Genomic DNA, 14,159 nt, shown 5'->3' with positions numbered 1-14,159 from the left:
TGGGCTGCTGGCGCCGCACTAACCATTGTGCCACTGTGCTGCCCCATGCAGCGTGTTGTGCTGTCACTACAAACAGCTAATTTCCATGACATTTATACGTTGGGTATGACAACGATAAACATGAACCTCTTCCACATGCAAGGCTTAGGTGTTGGGTGCTTGAAAGGGGCTGCTAGTTTGCTTTAATACCATATGATAAGGAGCAGAATTAGGCCACTCAGCCCATCAAGTCTGATCTGCCATTCTATCATGGCTGATTTTATTAACCCCTTTAATCCCATTCCCCGTAGCCTTTGATGCCCTGACTAAACGAGGACCCATCAACTTTCACTTTAAATATACTCAATGACTTGGCCTCCACAGCAGTCTGTGGTAATGAATTTTACAGATTCACCACCCTCTGGCTAAAGAAAATCCCTCTCATCTCTGGCCTTAAGGATGTCCTGGTATTCTGAGACTGTCCTCAGGTCCTGGACTCCTCGATTTTTGGAAACCTCCTCTCCACATCACTCTAGTCAGGCTTTTCAATATTTGATTGTTTCAATGAGATTCCACTACCCCATTCTTCTAAACTCCAGTGAGTATAGGCCCAAAGCCATTGAGTGCTCCTCCTACATTAACCCTTTCATTCCCAGGATCTTTCTTGAAAACCTCCTCAGGACCCTCCAATGCCAGCACATCCTTTCTCAGATATGGGGCCAAAAGTGCTCACAATACACCAAATATAGTCTGACCAATGCTTTATAATGCTTCAACATTACATCCTTGCTATTATGTTCAGGTCCTTTCAAAATTAATACTACAATGAAGTTGGCTTTCTGACCACTGACTCAACCTGAATGTTACCCTTCAGGGAATCCTGCAGGAGGACTCCCAAGTCTCATTGCACCTCATTTCAGATAAGAAGCTTTTAGATAGCTGGCCTTGGGGAAGACCATTAGACCATAAGAAATAGGAGCAGCATCAAGCTACTTACAGGTCTGTTACACCATTTCATTACGGCTGATTATCATCCCTCTCAAACCCATTCTCCTGCCTTCTCCCATAACCTTTGACACACTTAATAATCAAGAACCTATCAATCACTGTTTTAAATATGCCCAATGATTCCAAATATTGAATTCCAGATTCACTACCCTCACACGTCATGAAGACCCTTGGGAGGCTGGTCCTGGCTCACCTCTGACCCCTGGTCAGATCAGCCTTTGATCCTTTGCAGTTTGCCTACCAGGAGCACATTGGAATGGACAATGCTGTCATCTACCTGCCGAGCAGACTCTACTCCCAACTGGATAAGCAGGGGAGCACAGTGAGGATTTCTCAAGTGCCTTCAATACCACTGAGCCCTCATTGCTGGGGGAAAAGCTCCGTTCAATACAGATTTGTACTTCCATTGATTCCTAGACAACGGACTACCTGACTGTCAGACTGCAGTTTGTGCGTCAGCTGTGTGTCAGACATGGGCTATAAGCAGCACCGGGGCCCCACAGGGAACTGTACTGGCTCCCTTCCTGTTTATCCTGCATACTTCAGACTTTAGATGCAGCACTGAGTAATGTCATTTACAGAAATTCTCTGATCACTCAGCAATAGTTGGGAGTATAACGGGAGGACAGGAGGATGAATACAGGGCCCTGGTGGAGGACTTTGTCAAATGGTGCAAGCTGAATCATCTGCAGCTCAACAATAGTAAGACAAAGAAGATGGTGATGGGCTTGCTCCCTGTTGCTATTGATGGTGAGGACGTAGATGTGAAGTCCTACAAGTACATGGGGGTGCATCTGGATGACAGACTTGAGTGCAGAACCAACACAGAGGTTGTGTAAAAAATGGGCCAGAGTCTCCTCTACTTCCTGAGGAAACTGAGGCCCTTTGGAGTATGCAGGCCTCTCATTCGCATGTTCTACCAGCCTGTTGTTGCCAGCATAATCTTTTTTGTGGTGGTGTGCCGGGGCAGTGGCATCAACACCGGTGATGCCAACAGGCTCAATAAACCGATTAGAAAGGCTGACTCTGGTATAAAAGTCAAACTGGACACACAGGAGGCTGTGGTAGGACAAAGGACCCTATTGAAAATCCTGGCAATTCTGGACAATGTTTCTCACACCCTGCTTGACACCTTGACTGAACAGAGGAGCAGTAAAAGACTAAGACAACTGTGCTGCTCCAAAGAGCGCTACATGAGGTCATTCTTACCCTCTGCCATCAGGCGCTATAATGAGTCAACCTATAGCTGAGGAAGTGATCAAACTTCTGACTTACAAATCTTGTACATTTTATTTTTAAGGTAACTTATTTTTCTTTCTCACTTCTCTTCTAATATTTGTATATCCGTGCACATGTAATGCTATGGTGACACTGTAATTTCCTTTGGGATCAAAAAAGTATCTATCTGTCTGTCTCAGGCTTAAGAGATTTCTCCTCATCTCTGTTCTAAAGGGACTGCCTTGCATTCTGAGGCTGTGCCTTCTGGTCCTAGACTAACCCACTATGGGAAACATCTTATCCACGTCCACTTTCCTTCTCTCTGCTGCAAGCCCCTCAATTACTCCTTCAGAAAGAAGGCAATCGAAGTTCAACGTTCAAAGTAAATTTTTAATCTAAGTACATATATGTCACCATATGCTACCTTAAGATTCATTTTCCTGCAGGCATTCACTACAGAACAAAGAAATACAATGAAAAACAACATACACACAAAGAATGACAATGTGCAAAAGAAGGCAAACTAAATACAAATAAAAATTAAATACTGAGAACGCAAGTTGAAATTGAGGGATCTAGAGCAAACAGCAGCGAACGGAGTCAAGAAGCAAAATGACTGACTTAAACTGGCTCTCCTCGTCTCCCTCTCTTCTCAAGCAGAAGGTCATGGGTCCCAAGCCAACAGATTCAGGAGCAGTTGTTACTCTGCAGCTATCAGGCTCCTGGACTCTGCTCTGAACTGCTCTGCTCTGAACTGTCCCCACAGCCTGTAGACTCACCCTGGGGACTCCGCAGCCATCGGTCTCCTGGACCAACTTCACTCGCCTTGGTGCTGAACCGTCTCCACAGCCTGACCCTTGGGGACTCTGCAGCTCATGTTCTATGTTTTATTTGTTCAGTATTTTGCATGACTTGTCCTTTTTTGCACACTGGATGTTTGTCAGTGTGGTTTTTTATGGATTCTATTGAGTTTCATTGTTTTGGGGCTGCCTGCAAGGAGATTACTCTCAAGGTTGTACTTGATATACATACTTGGATAAGAAATGTACTTAAACTTCGAACAGGCAGTCCCAGGGACAGAACAATTCTCACCACATACCAGTACTTCAGCCGCACAGCCCATGCCAGATAGAGAAAAGTGAAGGGACTCACTCTCCAGGGGAATGGGTTTGGGAAGCCTCCTCGTCATCCGTGTCGCTGCTGATGGTGATGACGCTGACAGTGGGGCTCGGCGAGTCGGCGATGACAATGGCCTGGCGTTGCTGGTTGCCGTTCAGATGTGGGCCCACCGTTTCTGGGCAGCAGAAGCCCCTGTCGCCCTTGCTGTTCTGATTGTCCTGTGCCGCGGGGCAGCCCCCAGCACTGGCAGCCTTCGGTCTGCTGGCGGTCTTTGGGGAAGCCGTTGTCGTGCCCTGCAGGCCGTTCTGTGACATTGTATTGCTCCTGTTGGGAAACAAAGAGGGAGAGTGAATGGACACGGATTCCCCATAAGTGATCTCGCACCTCTCTCGGAGCAAGGGGACTTGGCAATCTTCCTCAGTGGGACACACCTCCATCGACATAAGAGGCCATTCGTCCCATCAAGTCCATGGCGACTCAATTCCCACCACTGATATTTCACTGGGAAATATTCCTCTCTTCACCTCCCACCGGGTTCTAAGGGAGGGGGACATTGCAGTGAAAGGTCTCATTCTCCTTCTGGGCATCTGACTCTCTTTCCAAATTGGGCTGCAGTGTATCTGAGTCTATTTCCAGTGCACATGGACAGAACTTAAAACAGTACAGCTCAGAAACAGGCTCTTTGGCCCACAAAGATGTACCAGACCAATTAAATTAGTAATCAACTGGCCAACAAAACTAATCTCTTCTGCCTACACAATGTTTGAATCTTTCAATTTTTCTCACATTCATGTGCTTACGTAAACATCTCTTAAAAATCCCTTAAAAAATCCCTGAGGGATCTACCCCTACCACCATCCCAGGCACCCACCACTCTGTGTAAAAACAATTGTCCTTCACAACTCCATTTTACTCCTCTCACCTTAAATGCATGACCTCTGGTATTAGACATTTCAACCCTGGGAAAAAGATGCTGTATCTATGCCTCTCACAATCGTACAAACCTTTATCTGATTGCCTCTCAGTTCCTCCTGCTCCTGAGAAAACAACCCCAATTTACCCAGCCTCTCACGATAGCACGTGCCCTCTAATCCAGGCAGCATCCTGGTGAACCCCTCCTGTTCCCTCTCCTAAGACTCGATTTTCCTCCTGGAATGGGGGTGACTAAAACTGTATGCATTACTCCAGCACCTGCAGACTTTTTCTCGTTTGTGATTGCATTACTCTGGATGCAGCCAAACTAAAGTTTTATAAAGCTGCAACATAACCTCCTGACTTTTGATCTCAATGTCTCGATTTTCATGCCAGAAAAATGGAAGGCTATGTAGGAGGGAAGGACAAGATTGATTTTAGAGTAGTTAAAATGTCATGGACGAAGTCCATACTGTGCAGTACTGTTCTACATTATATGCTAAGGTCCATCACTAGGGGAGCCAATCCCTCACAGCATCAGAGACCCTGGTTCAATTCCGATCTCCCATGCTGTCTATATGGAGTTTGCATGTTCTCCCCGTGACTGTTGAAGGGTCCAGGCCCAAAGATTTGACTGTTTGTTCCCCTCCATAGATGCTGCCTGACCTGCTGTGTTCCTGCAGCTTATTTTGTGTGTATTGCTCTGTGAGCCTATGTGTTTCAGCTGAGTGCTTCAGTTTCCTCCACCTCCCAACACGCACAGGTTTGTAGGTTAACTGACTGCTGTAAATGGTCAGGGACATGTGAAGCCATGGGAGCAGGTGGTGGATGGTCGTATGAGCTGCTGATGCATATCACAAGTCCTGGTTATGTGACCACTGACATCAGGCAGACAATCTCTGAAGAGTATTGATATTGGCTGGGGTCACCCGTCTTGTAAAGACACTGCCCAGAAGAAGGCAATAGCAAGCCACTTCTGTAGAAAAATTTGCCAAGAACAATCATGATCAAGACCATGATTACCCATGTAGTATGACACGGGACATAATAAATCAATGAAAAAAGATGAAAGAGATTCATGTGGAATTAGTGCTTTCTTGTCAACAAGGATTTTATTTTATCTATTTAGAGATACAGTATGGAACAGGTCCTTCCTGCCCATCAAGGTGAATCACCAAGCAACCCACTGATTGAACCTGAGCCTAATCACAGGACAATTTACAATGACCAATCAACCCACTAACCAGCACATCGTTGGATTGTGGGAGGAAACCAGAGCACCCAAGGAAACACATGCTCATGTGAAGAACGTACAAATTCTTTACAGACGGTGCCAGAATTGAACTCTGAACTTCAAAGCTCCGAGGTGTAATAGCATCGTGTTAACCGCTATGTTGATGGGCTGAATGGCCTGCCTGTGAGATGATGACTCTAAAATGGGGGAGGAGTTCATCTGGGTAATGCTGAGGTTGAAGAAATCCCCACCACATGGGAGTGACAGAGATGAACAGGACAGAATAATCGGACAAGAGGTTGCATAGATATGTGAGGGAGGGAGGGAGGAACAGGATGTTGTGCTGCTACATCTTGATGTGGGAGGGCAAGCATGGACCAGATGAGCCAAATGGTCTGCTTCAGTGTTGTAGGATGGATTTAAAAGAAAACTCTGCTGCATTTTAAAGTGACACTCATTTCTTTGGAATGTGAAAATAGCACGGTACATGCCCTTCAGCCCACAATATTGTGCCAACCCTTTAATCTACTCTAAGGTCAATCTAACTCTGCCCCCCTTGCTCACTTAAACTGTCCTCAAATCGTCTAGGACTTTCACAGATTGGGGAACTGAATGTCTGCAGTTGGCATTAAACCCTCTTCCAACCCACTCCCCCCCCCACCCACCTCCCCTAACACTTTCACTAACACAAGAGATTCTGTAGATGCTGGAAATCCATAGCATTGCACCCAAAATTCTGGAGGAACTCAGCAGGTCAGGCAGCATCTATGGAAATGGAATAAACATTTGATGTTTGAGGCCGTGACCCTTCACCAGGCCTGGATACGAAGAGGTAAGATGCCAGAGTGGTGGAACTGAAGAAGAGGGAAGGGGTTGGGAGGAAGTTGGAGAAATTGACATTCATGCCATCAGGTTGGAGGCTACCTGGACAGAATGTGAGGTGTCGCTCTTCGAACCCGTGAGGGTCCTCATTGTGGCCGAAGGCCAAGGACTGACATGTTAGAAGGGGAATGAGGATAGGAATTAAACAGATGGCCACTGGGGAATTCTACTTTTCGTGGGTGGAGCGGAAGTGCTCAACCTTCACTGACTTCTTTTATCAGTTCCTCATTTCTCACTGCTCCAGCAACCCCCTTCCCACCCACCCACCTCTCCACTGACCTCTTTTGACAGTGCCTGATCCTCTTCTTGTTGCTGGCACAGGGCTGGGTCCAGACCACCTGTGCGATCCCCACGTTAATGGGCTGTGCGCCCGACAGTGCCATCTGATTGGTTATGAGATGCTGTGGCAATGTGGAACTGTAACAGCTGCCCGGCGCACGCACCTTCCTGAGGTGGGGGAGAGAGAAAAAGGCAAGGGGCTGGTCACGAGCATGAAACAAAACACATCAGCCCATAAACTCTGCGAGACGGATGCTCTGTACTGTACTCAAACCTGTCCTAACCAACGTTCGGTCTGGATCAGCACCTGTTTTAAAACATGGTAACATCATCACGGTTTATTAACTGCTGATTTTACCAAAGATTAACAAACAACTTCTATCTCAACAACAGAACAAGGGAGCATATCATTGCACAGCGCTTCACAGGAATATAAAATTATGAGGTGCACGGATAAGGTAATCCAGGAGCTTTTTCCGCTGAGGTTGGCTGAGACAGTACTAGAAGTCATGGGCCAAAGGTGAAAGGTCAAATATTTATGGGAAACTTCTCCACTCAAAGGTTGTGTGAGTGTAGAACAAGCTGGCAGCGAAAGTGGTGGATGTGGCTTTGATTGCAGCATTTATGAGAAGTTTGGATATGTACACGGATGGGAGGGGTATGGAGTGTGGGTCGATGGGACTGGACAGGGCAACAGCTTGCATGGACTAGATGGGCCAAAGGTCTGTTCTGTGCTGTAGTGCTCTATGACTCTGGGAATAACGCCAAACAGAAGATTAACAAAAATCAAATAAGGAACAAAAGGATCGGTGGCTAAAGGGATGGGCTGCAGAGGCAGAGAAATGATGGGCAGGTGAGATGGGAAACAGTAAGAAGGGAGCCAGAACGGGGAAGAGAATAAGAAAGAAGAGGGAGGGGGGAAGAAATTACCGGAAGTTAGAGAAATCAATATTCATGCCGTCAGGTTGCAAGCTAGCCAGATGGAATATGAGGTGTTGCTCCTCCAACCTGAGAGTGACCTCACTGTGGCAGAAGATGGCTGTAGAGAAGGCCATGGTCCAACAGGTTGGAATGGAAGTGAGAAGGCAGATTGAAACGGCTGGTCACTGGGAAATCCTGCCTTTTGTGGCAGACAGAGTGGAGGTGCTTGACAAAGCGGTACCTCTATCTATATCAGGTCTCACCGCAGTAGAGGAGGCCACAGCGGTACCACTGGCTACAGCAGATGACCCCGAAAGATCCTGACAGCACGAGTGCTGGACTCCACGCACACACGCCCCTCATTGGTACGTACCCCCAGTCGCCAAGTCTCTGTGGACCAGCCACAGAATCAGATGGAAGCGATGTCGTGGTGGGCGCCACTGCCGTAACTTGGTGCCAGGTGGGGACGAGTATCTGTTGGCTTCGACTGGACCATGCCTGCATCAACAGAGAGGACAGTTGGACACACTTGAGATGTTTTCTCTGGAGCACCAGAAGCTGTGAGGGGAGATCTGATAGAGGTTCATAAGATTATGAGGCACAGATAGAGCAGACAGTATCTTTTTCCCAGGGTGTCTAGTACCAGAGGACATGCAGTTAAGGTGAGAGGGGGTAATTTCAAAGCAGATGTGGGGGCAAGTTTTTTTTGTAACATAGAGTGATGGGTTCCTGCAATGAACTGCCTGGAGCGATGGTAGAGGCAGATACATTAGGGACTTTTAAGAACATTTAGATAGGCACATGAATATAAGGAAAATGGAATGATATGGACATTGCGTAGGCAGAAGAGATTAGTTATCCACTTGATTACTGATTTAATTGGTTAGCACAACAATGTGAGCCGAAGGGCCAGTTCCAGTGTGGTACTGGTCTATGTTCTATGATAGCTCGAACAAAGCCTACACTCATACCGAGAGGAAGCGTGGATGTGGGGGGAAGCAAGACCACCAGATATCAGACCAGGCCAAAACCCCTGCTAAGGGTGGGGATGAGATCAAGGCGAGTGGGGGAATTCCAGAGGTTAGAAAGTCCTGTGATTGCTTGGTGAGTTCTGAACACATTTTAGTCTCCGGAATTTCTTTAGCCAGAGGGTGGCCAATCTGTGGAATTACTTGCCACTGATGGCTATGGAGGCCAAGTCACAGGTTTTTGATTAGTCAGGGTGTCAAAGGTTATGGGGAGAAGGCAGGAAAATGGTGTTAACAGGGATAATAGATCAGCCATGATGGAATGGTGGAGTAGACTTGATGGGTTGAGTGGCCAAACTCTGCTCGAATTTCTTAGGTCTTATGAGTAGGAGAGAAGGGAAATGCAGGAGGGTGTAGGGCTAGAGAAGGCTACAGAGGCAGAGAAGGGTGCTGTCGTGGAAAATCTTAAAATAAAAATTGAGGCTTAGAAAAAAATCAAGGCTCTTCCACAAGTGTATGTTTTCCGTGTGTGAGAGCTCCAAACCAGGTTTCATAGCTACATAGTATGGAACTAGTCACTTAAAACTGATAAAGAGACACTGCAGATGCTGAAAATCCAGAACAACACACACAAAATGCTTGAGGAACTCAACAGGCCAGGCAGCATCTATGGAGGGGAATAAAGTTGATGTTTCGAGCTGAGACCTGATCTGTCCTGATGAAAGGTCTTGGCTTGAAAAGTCGTTTGTTTGTTCATTTAAAACTGATGTCTGTAGAAAATTTCTTCTCTCATTGTCTGAGATTCCTCCCCAGTCCCCAAGGGGTGGTGGAGACTGGACTGTTAGATGTATTCAAAGGAGACCATAAGGCAGGAGCAGAATTAGGCCATTCAGACCATTGAGTCTGTTCCTCCATTCAATCATGGCTGATTTATTCTACATCCTGATCCCCATTATGTCTTCTCCCTGTAATCTTTGACTAAATTTAAAAAAACTTTTATTCAAATACAATATACATACGAAGTTTGAGGTTACAATGCTGTTAATGAATTCAGATTAAAATAGAGGTACAGCTCAGTTCCGTGGGGCGGCCACCGTTTCATAGGGATCACATGCTCCCACTCCAAGAACACAAGGGTACTTTAAATACATCCAGTTAAATGGGCTTCACAGCCATCTGCAGCAATAAGTTCCAGAGGTACATAAACCTCTAGCTGAAGATGGAGATAAATATGTGAAAAATTCAGGGACTGAGGGTTATGGGGAATGGGCACAGGAGTTGGGGTCTGCAGAGATCAGCCATAATCAGTTTGAGAGGTAGGATGGGCTTGACAGGTCAAGTGGCACACTCCTGCTTCTCTATGTTCTTAAGCCTTCAGTAACATTCATCTATAGATGCAGTTCTAATGTGGCCTTTGCTGGTCATGAAATGGTGATGGTGAACTTCTTCTGATTTTATACAACGGACTGCAATTTTAAGGCAGATACAATGGAGCCTGTCTGGGGCAGAAATGAGATAGTGACAGCGTTAACACAAAGTACACTGCAGATGCTGGGGTCAAAGCAACAACACGCTGGAGGAACTCAGCAGGTCGGGCAGCATCCGTGGAAAAGAGCAGTCAATGTTTCGGGCAGACCTTACATCAGGACTATTATTAATTATTTATTTAGAGAAAAAGCGCAGATCAGGCCTCTCTGGCCCATTGAGTTGCGCCCACCCAGTAACCCACCAATTTAACCCAAGCCTTATCACAGGACAATTTACAATGACCAATTAATCGATTAAACAGTACGTCTTTGGATCATGGGAAGAAACCAGAGCACCCAGAGGAAACACACATGTCCACGGGAAGGAAAACTTTCTTACAGAGGACGCCAGAACTGAACTCCAAACTCTGATGCCCTGAGCTGTAGGAGCATCGCGCTGACTGCCACACTACCATGGACGACTGATATTATAACTGTTGAGTACTTTACTCAATCACAGAATGACAAGGCCGGTGTTTACTGCCTAACCCTAACAGTCCTTACGAAGGTAATGGTGAACTGCCTTGTGGAACCGTTGCCGTAAGTCTTCGTAGAATTCTGACCCAATGACGTAGGCATCACCTCTGCCACGTGGATGTGCCTCAGTGACAGTATCTACTGCCCGGCGCTACAAACGGAATGGAAGCACAAACCTGGGCCAGTACTCCGGGCCGCAGGTGGAGCGGCTGCATGGTTGGAGCCTGTGTTGCGAGAGGCACGGCGTTGTCCATCCGGACCGAAAATCCTGTGCGTTTACCGGGGTTACCTGGGATGCCTGCCGACACAGAGATTCCAGAGTCAAGATTGTTTAACGTTCATTTCCAGCACACAAGTATGAAGGAGAAAAAAATAACAGTTACTCCAGATCCGATGCAGCACCAAAAATAAGATAAAGAACACAATAATAAAAAACGGTGTGGCGGCCCGCACATGCAGGACTCGAACCGCCACTGGGAGCCGCGGACAGACATGTGGTAGCACGTTTGGAACTACCCGCCTGGGGCGGACCTTCCGGGGACAGTCTGACGTCACGTCCACCCCGCGGGTCGCAGGGGCCCATGGGAGGGGAGATTTAAGCGCCCGATTTTGAATCAGTAACAGCATTCTGAGTTCAGCTCTCTCTGCCTCCGTGTGTTTCTTTAGTAGCGCATTGCGTGCGACAACACAATAAATTTAAATACACAAGATAGCTTATATATGTTGATAAAGTGATGCTAGGCAGAGGAGTGTCTGTACATAAGGTGACTGACAGGAAATGATGTGGTGGTTGGGTGGTGTAGAGGGTGTGTCAGTGGGTGGAGATGTTGATCACTCTTACTGCTTGGGGAAGTAGTGGTTTTTGAGTCTGGTGGTCCTGGTGTGGATGCTATGTAGCCTCCTCCCTGATGGGAGTGGGACAAACAGTCCATGAGCAGGGTGGGTAGGATCTTTCATGAGACTGTCCACATAAAGAGACAAAATACTTTAAATTCCCCTTAAAGATGAATCTGTTGCCTCTTGGGCGTCAGATTCTCGGTGGATCTATCTACGTAACAGACACCTCGTGCCTGGGAGAGGAAGGACAACGTGGAAGAGTGGTCCTGCATCGAGGACTCCGGTGGCCAGCCACCAGCACATTCTTGGACTACATGGTCGTAGATGCAAAGCAACACATTTCACTAAATGTTTTGATGTAGCTGTGACAAGTAAAACTGATCTTTAAAACCGTTCACAATACTCCAAATTCTATCACCTGCAGGCTCTGGATCTCCATAACAGAAAAGACGCGGTCTAGTAGTGCTGTTGGGAAACAGTGTGGAGTCAATAGGAACAGTATGGGAGAGAGGGTGGTGGTATATGGTGGGGGAGGGGTGCTGAGTGATAGAGGAGGGAGGATAATTATGCAGGAGGGGAGGAAATGGCGGGGATGGGGGAGGGGACTGGGGAAGCTAGGTATAGTGAGGGGAAGGAGGATGATGGTATGAGGGTTAGGACCATAAGACATAGGAGCAGAATTAGACCATTCAGCCCATTCATTTTGCCCCACCATTCCATCCTGGCTGGTTTATTATCCCTCTGAACCCCATTCTCCTGTGTTCCTCCCATAACCCTTGACTCCCTTACTAATCAGAATCAGTAACAGGTTTAATATCACTGGCATATGTCATGAAATATGTTGTTTTGCAACAGCAGTACATTGCAATATGTAATAATTTTTTTAAAATGCTAGTGCTTTCCTGGTATGTAGACGAATAAACTATGGTGTGGCACAGTGGTTTTGTGCTGTCAAATTCAGTCCTGTGACCATTGCGAATGCAGTGTTCTGCTACCGCTGATTTCTCTGTGTAACCCAAACGGATGCACCTCCTGTGCTCCTTGATGCGGGTTTCCATTGTGTGACCCATCTAGGTGATATACGCTGCTCTGCATTCACAGGGAATCCTATAAACGCCAGCCAACCTGTGTCCCAGGTCATCTGACCAGCATAAACTGTGATTAGAGTTTCCTTAAGGGTCTGTCAATGGTACTAAACCAGTATTTCTTCAGGATTCTGGCGATCCTTCCAGAAACATAGAAAACCTACAGCACAATACAGGGCCTTCGGCCCACAAAGCTGTGCCAAACATGTCCTTACTTTAGAAATTACCTAGGGTTACCCATATCTCTCTATTTTTCTAAGCTCCATGTACCTGTCCAGGAGTTTCTTAAAAGATCCTATTGTATCTGCCTCCACCACCGTCACTGGCAGTTCATTCCACGCACTCACTACTCTCTGCGTAAAAAATTCACGCCTGACATCCCCTCTGTACCTACTTCCAAGCACCTTAAAACTGCCCCCGCGTGTCAGCTATTTCAGCCCTGGGACAAAGCCTCTGACTATCCACATAATCAATGCCTTTCATCATCTTATACACCTCTATCAGGTCACCTCTCATCCTCCGTTACTCTAAGAAGAAAAGGCCAAGTTCAGTCAACCTATTCTCATAGGGCATGGTCCCAAATCCAGGCAACATCCTTGTAAATCTCCTCTGCATCCTTTCTATAGTTTCCTGTAGTGAAGTGACCTGAACTGAGCAAAGTACTCCAAGCGGAGTCTGACTAGGGTCCGATAAAGCAGTAACGTTACCTCTCCATTCTTAAACTCAATCCCACAGTTGATGAAGGCCAATGCACCATATGCCTTCTTAACCACAGAGTCAACCTGTGCAGCAGTTTTGAGTGTCCTATGGACTCGAAGCCCAAGATCCCTCTGATCCTCCACCTTGCCATTAATACTATACTCCGCCATCATACTTGACCTACCAAAACAAACCACCTCACACTTATTTGGGTTGAACTCCATCTGCCACTTCTCAGCCCGGTTTTGCATCCTATCAATGTCCTGCTGTAATCTCTGCCCTCCACACTATCTATAACACCCCCAACCTTTGTGTCATCAGCAAATTTATTAACCCATCCCTCCACTTCCTCATCCACGTCATTAATTTCCTGGGCTATCTCTGCTCCCTTTCTTGAATAACGGAACAACATCCGCAAACCTCCAATCCTCCGGAACCTCTCCCGTCCCCATTGATGATGCAAAGATCACCGCCAGAGGCTCAGCAATCTCCTCCCTCGCCTCCCACAGTAGCCCGGGGTACATCTCATCCGGTCCTGGCGGCTTATCCAACAGTGGAACTATAGGGAAGACAACAGTAGCAACAGCTTCCTCCTCGTTATAATGTTTCCTGGTTTTTCCATTGGCTCTTTTAAAGGCCCAACTGGTTTCCTTTACATTGTAGCCATTTTGTAGAAACGTCAAGCATAAACATCTTACTTCCTCAGGCAGACTATCCAGGTCCAAAATAGAACTGCTCTATGTTGGGAAGCATGCTGGTGGCTGTTATTGTTCAGGTACAAATCCATGTGAGTAGATGCCATGTCTGAGGCTACTGTTCAGTTTCTGTTGTATTAGAGTGTCCAGGAATGTGAGGCAACAATTCTCCAACTCCGTCGTAAATTTCTTCGGATACGTCAATGATACTTTCATAGTGTGGCCTCATGGACTCCAGGCACTCCAACAGTTCCACGACCATTTGAACAGTATACACCCAAACATTCAATTTACAATGGAGATGGAGAAGAATTGTTGTC

General features: G+C 46.6%; 1 protein-coding gene across 5 annotated transcripts in view; it reads right to left on the bottom strand.

Annotated features, from left to right (window-relative positions):
* The window catches only part of hipk3a (homeodomain interacting protein kinase 3a), a 231,524-nt gene that overhangs the window by 16,287 nt on the left and 201,078 nt on the right, over nucleotides 1-14,159 (bottom strand). For all 5 annotated transcript variants that reach the window (XM_059976150.1, XM_059976154.1, XM_059976151.1 and 2 more), the window contains 4 exons: nucleotides 10,700-10,821; nucleotides 7,926-8,050; nucleotides 6,632-6,799; nucleotides 3,358-3,648 (listed from right to left, as the gene is read on the bottom strand). In XM_059976150.1, coding sequence (XP_059832133.1) covers nucleotides 3,358-3,648; nucleotides 6,632-6,799; nucleotides 7,926-8,050; nucleotides 10,700-10,821 — 706 coding nt within the window. The remainder of the gene's footprint in view (nucleotides 1-3,357; nucleotides 3,649-6,631; nucleotides 6,800-7,925; nucleotides 8,051-10,699; nucleotides 10,822-14,159) is intronic.

The sequence above is a fragment of the Hypanus sabinus genome, chromosome 7 (genome assembly GCF_030144855.1).
Source record: "Hypanus sabinus isolate sHypSab1 chromosome 7, sHypSab1.hap1, whole genome shotgun sequence".
Classification (NCBI taxonomy): domain Eukaryota; kingdom Metazoa; phylum Chordata; class Chondrichthyes; order Myliobatiformes; family Dasyatidae; genus Hypanus; species Hypanus sabinus.
Note: the sequence above shows the minus strand (reverse complement) of the source record. Positions and strands in the feature narration are given on the sequence as shown.